This window comes from Solanum dulcamara, chromosome 9 (assembly GCF_947179165.1).
Source record: "Solanum dulcamara chromosome 9, daSolDulc1.2, whole genome shotgun sequence".
NCBI classification, from domain to species: domain Eukaryota; kingdom Viridiplantae; phylum Streptophyta; class Magnoliopsida; order Solanales; family Solanaceae; genus Solanum; species Solanum dulcamara.
This window is the reverse complement of record NC_077245.1, coordinates 15,350,051-15,359,722: the sequence shown is the minus strand read 5'-3', so window position 1 is coordinate 15,359,722 and position 9,672 is coordinate 15,350,051. Positions and strand designations below refer to the sequence as shown.

The 9,672-nt window shown below is 34.8% G+C and overlaps 1 protein-coding gene across 1 annotated transcript; it reads right to left on the bottom strand.

The window, feature by feature from the left end:
* Window positions 1-1,447: 1,447 nt before the first annotated feature.
* LOC129903334 (probable galacturonosyltransferase 10) lies at window positions 1,448-9,130 on the bottom strand. The gene is made up of 2 exons (XM_055978864.1): window positions 8,683-9,130; window positions 1,448-3,148 (listed from the first exon to the last, which is right to left on the bottom strand). The coding sequence occupies exons 1-2, from the start codon at window positions 8,833-8,835 to the stop codon at window positions 1,697-1,699; spliced, it is 1,605 nt and encodes a 534-aa protein (XP_055834839.1). The 5' UTR covers window positions 8,836-9,130; the 3' UTR covers window positions 1,448-1,696.
* Window positions 9,131-9,672: the final 542 nt, after the last annotated feature.

Sequence of the window (9,672 nt, the reverse complement as noted above, 5' to 3'; positions counted from 1 at the left end):
CTGTTTTAACAATTAAACAAATAAATATACATAATCCAAGCAACTCAATTTGCATACAAATTCAAGCAATAAAACCAACAAAAAAAACGTTAAAACAATTAAAATCAAACCATATATTATAATTAAAAAATAATTTTCAAAACTAATAAGTACATGTTACATCCCATTTTCCGTCGTGCTGAATTAAAATTGACACAATGTTGCTTTCAACCATTGAAATATCTTTCACAGGTGAGTAGATAAGAGACAGAGAGTTTGTATTTGGTTACAATATTATTTTTTGAGGTTATGAAAGAGAAACATTAACAAATGATTGAGATATTTATGGAAGGTAAATAACAGATTCATGAGAGGAAAATAAGGATTTAAAATCTTATTGTATTCAATCGTGCGTTTGTTCTTTTTAGATTTTTTTTAATTTTATTTTTTTGCTTTGTTTTGTAAAAATTCTATTGCTATGTTGGTGAAATGTAATCGGTTTAATAGGTATTTTTTTTATGGTAAAAGAGCCGATTGTATGGGATTTGAAAAAGGGGGAAGCATAAAGGAAGACGCCGAAAGGTTATGTTAAAAAAGATGGCTATGAGACTAGTGCAGAATCGTTTTTGCTTTCTTTTCCTCTAGCTAGCAGTGAAAGTACGATTGATTCCGTCGATCGAACGAAAACCGCTTGACAGGCTCCTTTGGGAGAACAAGCATGAGACCCGGAACTCTAGCAAGAAATCTATTGAAGAGTTGGTGTCGAATAGTAAGCCAATCCGTACCCTATTATCTATTCTTTTCTTCCCCCGTTTATCCCTCTTCTATTGTTCTTAGACGGATCTCTCACTCTTGATGAAGGATCTTTGCTCCCGGTGACCGGCTTTGGGGACCGCCATTGGCCTGGTCCACTCTTGGCTAAGTTCTTTGGGCGGGACTTTCTCTAAATCCAATTACTTCACTCCCTTTGAAAGTTGGGCCCTCCTCAGGGCGGGCATGGAAGAATGAATCGTTAAAACCGATAACTCGATGGCAGACAGAGCAACAGCCTTCCATCCATCGGTAAATCTGCTCCCATACGGATGCCGGTATTCAAACTACTGTTATATGGAGGTCATTTACGTGCTTAATTTATATAGTTAGATTTTTTGCCCATTAATTAATCTCATAATATCCAAAATAAATATTTACTCAAATCTTTAAAATTAGGAGCATTTATCCTGAACTTTAAATTTAGGAGCACTTGTTCTGAACTTTAAATGGATGGCAAAATTATCTCATTCCAAACAGTTCAAGGAAAGAATTGGTCCATTTTTCCTGTTTTTGGATCAATCGTTCTAAAGAATGGTATTTTTGGTCCATTTGAATAGTTGGAGTATATTGTTGAGGCAAAAATGAAACGTCAAGGACATTTTTGACCACAAAACACCACTGAGGATAAATTTAACCTATTTTGAATAGTTGAAGCTTATTTTATGGCCCTCTTCCTTAGAAAGAATATTACATCTTGACAAATCTTGCCAACATACAAGATGAAATTTTATCCATTCTGGCTAATAAAATACCAATGCTGTGATGTTTGTTGCAAAGCTATACTACAACAAATTGGAATAAGCACAGAGATGACAATATCTTAATTCCCACAGAACCCCCTCACAGATTTCCAAACTTACCACCTTTGTGAGAACTATATATGATAAATTAATCAAAAGCCAACTTAGTGAAAATTGCATTGTTGTAATAAAGGATGACTATAATCAACATATTTGTCCCAGAGCGGCTTGTACTTCTCAATACCAATCTTCAACCAAGGTTTTGAGTTACCATTAAAGTGCAGCACAGCTCCCTTTTCTATCAATTTGGAATCGACATTCGTGTAACCAAAACCCAAGACATGCCATGAAGGATTCAAAGCCTCTGTCAATCCATAGAAGGTCAGCAGTCCAGGTGGTAAAGTGCCAAGCTTCCACAATGTGCGGTCCACGTTCTTTTCCTGCCAGTAATGGTATATGCCAGTAACGTTCCTTTTTCGCCACTCAACCAAATCGAAAACATTCATCCCGAAGGCCCACCCACATGCATCAGGATCAAAATGTGGACGAATAAGTGGGTGAGAATAATTTAGGTACTTATGATATCTATGGAATGTCTCCATACAAGTCTCCACTGCACCATTTACATTGCCATTCAAGTCCGTGGTGAATAGGGCTGACAGATCCTTCTGTACAACAACATCATCATCGAGAAACACAACCTTCTTAAGTGCAGGAAAAACTTCTGGAATATAGAATCTCAGATGGTTAAGCATCGATAGATATTTAGGGTTTCTGAACTTGATTGGAGTTCGGCTGTTATCATGGTTGCCAGAAAAGTAGTAGTTCTGGGTGTCAGAGTCTTGAAGTTGTTTGAGAACAGGTACATATGAAGCATTTAACCAACTAAAGTCTTCGATCTTTTGTACAACAACAGTCACTCCTCGGAAACTGTTCATGGTGAACCATGCCTTCATTGCAGCATAGTTCACCTCATCTGTTACAAGGTGAAAGACCACCATATCAGGATTCTTGGAATTCATAGCCGTTGAATTCACCACAACTGAAGTTGCAAGGATGTTGTCTGAGAATACACAGAAATGATACAAACCGGTGTCCACAAGTTTGGCAGCTGCTTTCTTTTCTTCCTTGAGTTTTTTCTGCAAATTGGAACTTCTGAACCATTCAGCTGTTAACCGGACACCAAGGCAGTAGAGACTTTTAGGGACTTCTTCAGCAGCAATTTGTCCATATTTTGAACTCTTCTCACTGAAGGAATTTGCCTGTTCTTCAAGGCTTTGGATTTTAGCTTTCAGTCTCATAAACATGGTTGCACTGTCATAGTGAAGTTGCTGGGCTTGGTAGAGCAGAAGTGCCATATCTCGAATTGCACTTTCTGATTCTCCGTTTGTCAAGGGACTTCTTCTAGAAGCAGCATTAGAAAGAAGCATCTGTGAGTTGCGGATTTGAGCACTTAGTTCCCATGCAAATTGAAGGTTGTTGCTTTCTTTTGAAATTACAAGAATTGCCTTTGCAAGAGAAATCTGATCATTAATTTGTCTTGCCATAGATTCAGGCCTCAGCATTTCCTCAGTGATGTTGAGACCATCTGCAATTCTGTCATGTCTATACGGTCTCTGCAAAGAAAGAAAAAAGAGTACAGGTTCAGATTTTTTCATAAGCTTACAAGAGACGGTCAGACAGAGGGGAAAACAAACTGCAGCTTCGAATGAAATGCCAACTTGAAAGGAAATCTTTATTGCAACAGGCGTCAGCTAATGAGTTAATAAATTCTTCCTCCAAACATATGTAGTTGTCTTGGTAGGTAAATAAGGAATTCAATGCCCAATTCCTATTGCTTAAATAAAGGTACCACTACACATACGTTAACAGCACAGCATGATTCAAATAGGGTAAAACACCGTAGAATGTATCCTCTCATCAGTATTAGAAATTAGGAATCATCACTAAATTATAAATGTCACTTAACTTTTGATTTTCAGAAACCAAATAGTGTTGTTGCGCTCGTTTATGGAGCATTTAAGCCCTAAAGCTAGGTGCAGGTCATGCAATTCACCTTGCTCACATGGTGTTTTAGTGCATGCACCAAAGCACTAATATGTGTCTTATTGATCAAGGGCTTGTCCTAATTAAGGCAGCACTAAACAATGCATACAGCTGGCAAAGTGTCTTATTAATTGCTATATAAATGTCATAAATAAATAACATTAGTGATTAAGAATAGGAATTGGGAATGTAGAGGAAAACTAAGCACTAAATTTGAATAAGAAACTTTAAAATTTCACTGTTTGCATCTGGAAACACAATTTTAAAATGGTTTCTTAACATCATTGACATGATTTCTTTTACTTTTTTTTTTTTTGATAAGGGCATCATAGACATGATTTCTACTTCATACATTTTAATTTTTGAAGTTTTTCAATTCCATCGTGTATAATTGTTGTTTTTGTTATAGTTGTTTTTTTCTGGTATTACATACATAGCTCTCCTTTCTTTCCTTAATTTTTATCTTCCTTCACTAAAGCCGCTCGTTTAGTTGCTCTTTGTACTGAAAGCTCCACAGGATTTTGATGTAATTTCCGCATTTAAAAACACTAAGCACTAACAGGGAACCTATTTGAATTTCTAGCATCACCAACAGCTTTTTTTCCAATTTTCACTCTGACCTCAGTTAAGCAAATACATTATGGCGTGGAATCTATGCAGCAAACAGCATTGGACAATAGAAAAGCACTAAATGGATAAATATCAATTGTCGGATGAAATGCTTAAAGGGAAGTAAGAGAAAATAAGAAGTACCAAAAATTGCTGGACCAAGGGCCACATGAATAGAAAAGATTTTCGCAAAAACAGTCGCCATAGAATCAATAACTTCCAAAAAGATTTTCAAATGTCAACACACATTTTGCTTTTATTTTCTCCTTTTCTTTCCCCAACTACAAAAACCTAACTGGGTATGTTGTTGTTGTTTCTTTACCCAACTAGAAAAATTTATCATTGGCAAGCATGAACCAGCATAATGACAAGACCTATATTGTCCACCTTCACGCATAGACTTCTAGAAAAACTTGGTATATATATGTAATATCTACAGGAAATAGACATATAAAGACAGAGGCACCTGAAAGTGCAGAATATGTGTCGGTGCACTGGTTGAGAAGGCTTTTTGCAAGTCCTTGTGTTGGTAACCAAAGTTCAAATCCCCATCAATGCAATTAATTTTACTTCGAGTAAATCTTGACGCAAGTCTCCTACCTTTCCCACTTCAGCCTTCCTTTTTCCTTTTTTTTTATAGTCTATGTACATCCTACTCTCTCTAGGCCCTACTTGTGAGCTTACACTAGGTAAATTGTTGTTGTTGTTGTGTATTCGTCTTCTATTTTTTTTTTACTGGTTTTTATGCTACCAGCCTTTTCCTATTCCTCTTTTTTTTCCCCTTAAGCCTTTGTTTTTCTCTTAATTTTCTTTACTTTTGTTATTCATTCTTTTATACTACCAACTCTCCTTTAGCCCTAGTTTAGAATAATAGGTGGTAAATTCAGTTGAATCAGTGCACAATTCTTTTGCGATTTTAATAATTTAATGAGTAAGTATTTATTTTCTTCTGATTTGATTATGACTCCAAATTTGTGACGGCTTGCTAACTTCGCCTTTGGATGCTTTAAATTTAATATTCTGAAATATAATACAGAAATAAAGTATTAAGCATAAAAGTGGAAATACTATAAAGGCAAATTAATCTAAGAAAAAAATATCAAAATTGAGTTATATTTTTTCTTTAGCTTATCTGGTTGACGGCACACTTTTTAATTGTTTTTGATATTTTTCTTCTTCTACTTTTATCCAATATAATGGAATGAAGAGAAGAAAACTTAATGAACTGAAATAACTTCGGCTTGTTAATCGGTTGGTTTTTAAATCAAAACCTATTATTTGGACGTGTTTGTCTAATGCTAACTTTAAGCCAGAAAGTTCTTAAAGTCAGTCAAAAATGAAAAGTTAGGATTCCTAACTTTTTTTTTCTAAGTGCTTAAAGTCATTTTCTTTGACCATGGAAATTACTTTTATATCCCTTATATTTTAACTAAATTCCCAAACTACCCTTTTTATTCTTTTAACCCTAAAATTCACATAATTTTCTTCATTTAAGCACTTTTATCCAAACACTCAACTGCTTATTTATAAAAATAACTTTCAGCACTTTAAAGTTCTAAAAGCACTTCATACATAAAAGTTACTTTTTTAAGCCCATCCAAACGGGCTCTATACCAATCTGAAACTAATCTTGAACCGATTAACCGACCGAAAATTCCTTATTATAAGAACCCAAAGACAGATCCTACATTAAATGCATGGTGTATCTGTGGTCTTTAAATGATGGGTCGGCCTTAGCAGTGCTTGACTTGACACAAAGTTTAAGAAAGAAAGGTGACTTCTAGAATTTGTGGTCTAAAACAAATCTTAGATATTTGTGTAGCTATAAATCATTTCATTAAGAGTATTTCAAAGTTACGTTAATTCTAGTTATAAAAAAAGTGACTTTTTGGGACAAACTAAAAAGGAGAGTGTGTCACATATCGAGACGGGGGGGGGGGGGGTAAAATTTTACATTGGTTACTTGTCAAAATATATATTATGTAACTCTACATTCTTAATTATCAAAAAGGGGAACTCTGCATTCTTGGTTCCTTTGAGACATGCAATAAGATTAGCAAATTACAATGTAGACCACCAGTCAGACATGTAACTTTAATATGCCTTGTATAATTAATATTTTTATGTCCTTCACCTATTAATCGAACAAAGTATACTGCTATGTGCCCCTAAACAATTCTATGTTTTTCAAACTCCCAGCATAACTTATATGGAACCTATTTTCTTTATACATACTCTGTATTCTGCTGATTTTGTTAATGTCCGTGAGGAATATTTAAGCTTTTATTAAGACGCTTCTCATATCGAGCCACTTTGTACTTTGATTGTCGCAGCTTGACGGAGGAACTACTTAAACAATAATCAAATTGTACCGCATTGTTTAATGATAAACTAGGAAAATGTCGAAGCCACAATAAACTATATGTTAATCTGATTACTCTCGATTTCATTTAATTCTTCCATAAGACATGGGGGAGTGTAATATGGAATGATCAGTTTAGGAACTTTCCACTTTGGACATCTCAATGTTCCCAAAAGCTTAAATTTGGGAGGAAAGGACTACTTTATTCTTCCATGTCTTAGACTAGGATGTTTGACTTTTCCTTTTCTATTTGCTATCTTAATCATCTTTAAAGCAGATTTAGTTGAGGCTGAGGGCATTAATATGACAGACCTTCACGGTACCCTCAAGTCATAAACAAGAATAATTCTCTCTTTTTATTTCTTTACTTTGACCAAATTTGTTTTATCCATCAGTTCCATGAATTTCATCTTTATAGACTAATCCCAGAAAGATAAAGATGTTAGTTCCATCCAGGCCTCTAAGTAGCCCAGATATATTTTCAGACACTCTTAATTTATTTTTTTGATGACAAAAGAAACCAGAAGCCGTTGCCCTTTGGGTGCGCACAGGGTAAAACCCTCGCTCCTATGCAATAGCTCGTAAATCACACAGGAGAGGTAACCCGCACTAGGCAAGCCCGGCGCAACGAGCTCGATCTAGAAGGCAAACCCCTTGCTTTCGCTGGCAAGGGGTTTCAAACTTGAGACTTCCAATATGGAAGTCCCAAGCCCAAAACACTAGGCCACCCTGAAGGGTAGACACTATTAATACCACACAAGATTTCTTTTAGCTTTAAAGTTTTTATCCAAATCAACAATTGATGCTCATGGTAACCAAAAAACATCAAATTGTTTCACAAACTCAGCTATAGACCCACTCCAAAATGCTAAATGTAGCCATAATCCCTTCTGATTAAGCAATGCACAATGGAGATCTTGTAACGTTTGTAGAGCAATGTACTTCTTGACACTTTGCCACACAGCAATAATATCCATAAGTAATAGGAAAAAAAAAAGTTGACTACAATTATCCGCTAGAAGTTTGTTTGTTGGGCAATAAAATAGCAGTGGTCAAGGACCTGGGAAGGCAGGGCATTACCAAAGAGGTGAAAAGTTTGACACATATCCTCAGAGAATTAGGTGTTCTTCAACAAGAAACAATTACTTCAAATTCACTTGGAATATATCTTTGAAAGAAAGAAAGCTCCATGGTACTTTTAGCTGTTTTAAAGGATAATAATAATTAAACCCGGGCACTTCATCAAAAATAATAATCAAACCGGGCATAAACTGCTTTTGGACATAGAGATAATTTCATAAGAAGTTTCAGAAATTTCCAACTTTCCCTTTTTGTTTCGAAAGATCTGTATGCGCCTTAGTTGCCAATTCTCAAGCCCATTATTAACCAAGAAATTCAATCAAAATCACACCTAACGACTGTACAACACATTAACTAGATTTAGTGAATTGGTTGTACACACATATAAAACAAAAAGCTAACATTTGGATTACAAATCAAAATCTATCTAAATTAGGATGTAAAACAAAGAGTAGAGACTACTGAGAGTGGTGCGACTTAACATTGGTTGTTGTTTTGGTCAGCTTGTAGTTAGGTGATTAATTATTGTTAAATGGCTGGTATAGTTTGTTATAAGGAAGTTAGTGAGTAGTTAACTGAAAATAGTTTGTTAGTAGATTTTGGGAATAGCCCACACAAGTGTAAGCATATTAGACTTGTAAAGTTCGTTAATGAGATTTGAGTTCACATAGCACAAAACTACCCCAGTACATTACCCCTTATCTTTTCTCTACAGTCCTTCTTCATCTCTTGGCTTCATTCTAGGGTTCCTGGGATAGTGAGCTTGGATCTGTGTAAATTTTGAGAAGAACTCTAAAATGGAAAAGTGAGTTAGCTCTTAGACTAATAGCAAAATCTTTTAGTATGATACTACCACAAACTGTTAGATCGCAAACATCAACAACCATTTCAGTTTATCCATGTCAAACCTATTATAACAAGTAATGGAACTAACCGAAACCTCAAATTCCACAACCCACACAAACTCATTTAAGTTTTTCCTCAACAAAAAGGATTTTTAGCTTAAAAACAAAAAAAAACAGCAATTTAAAATAATATGATAACGAACATTACCTTTGTATAAACCAATCTAGAGGATGAATCGCGAGTTTCTCTGCTGAGCAAAATAATGAGCAGCAATATGGCCAATCCACACAGAGTTAACCAAAAAACATTGGAGAATCGCCGCCTCACCGGACGCCGGAAATCCGAGTTCCTCCGTCTCATTTTCCCGGCGACTACTGAATACAAATAAAAATCTGCGGTACAGTGGCTTTAGTAACAGTATATTTTGGCAAAAAAAGATATGTGGGAACAGAGAAATCGAAGAATTAGGGTGAAATTGAAGATTTGGGTTTTATTGAAGCGAGTTTTCTCGGAGTTATGAGTGCCATAGTAATGGAGATTGATATCAGATCTACAACAGCGCAGGATGCTGCATGTCAAAACGGTATTGAGTTCTATTAATTGTTTTACTCAATTGTTTTCTTGAGGATCAGAGAAAAAGAGGTGAAAATAACCGTAAAATTTGTTTTTTTTTTTAATTATTATTAAAGTATGCCTCTTTTTGTAAAGTATTAAAGTATGCATAAAATTTTGAATAAAAAGCTCAAAAAATTAAAATTGAGTAGTTTTACTTCATCATTGTTGGCTTAAGTTGTTTGCATTTTCAATCTTTTTAGTATGCTATTAAAGATATTTATTGTAGTTATTTTTTTTTGTTACTATTTGTTATTTTTATTATTTTTTTGTTTGAATTGTTTTAGATTATTTTTTTAATTGAGGTCCTTTAGGAAACAATTTATGTACCTCTAAGGTAGACATATGATCTACGTATGCTTTATGCTTTTCATATCGCACATTGTGGGATTATACTTGTTATATTATTATTATTGTTATTGTTAATATACTATCAAACTGAGCAATGTCAAACACCTATTCATTTGGCTTTTATCAAACTGAGCAATGCCAAACGCCCATTCATTTGGCTTTTATGTAATGATACATGCGATGTATTGTTTATTCTGAACTCTAAATATTCTTTCATCATTTTTCGTGTTTGTT

What these genes read in the sequence shown, in the direction of transcription:
- LOC129903334 (XM_055978864.1), bottom strand. Translation starts at nt 8,835, where the DNA reads ATGAGACGGAGGAACTCGGATTTCCGGCGTCCGGTGAGGCGGCGATTC. An exon ending in CTAGATTGGTTTATACAAAG is followed by an intron (nt 3,149 to 8,682) that starts GTAATGTTCGTT and finishes CTTTCTTTGCAG; the next exon opens with AGACCGTATAGACATGACAG.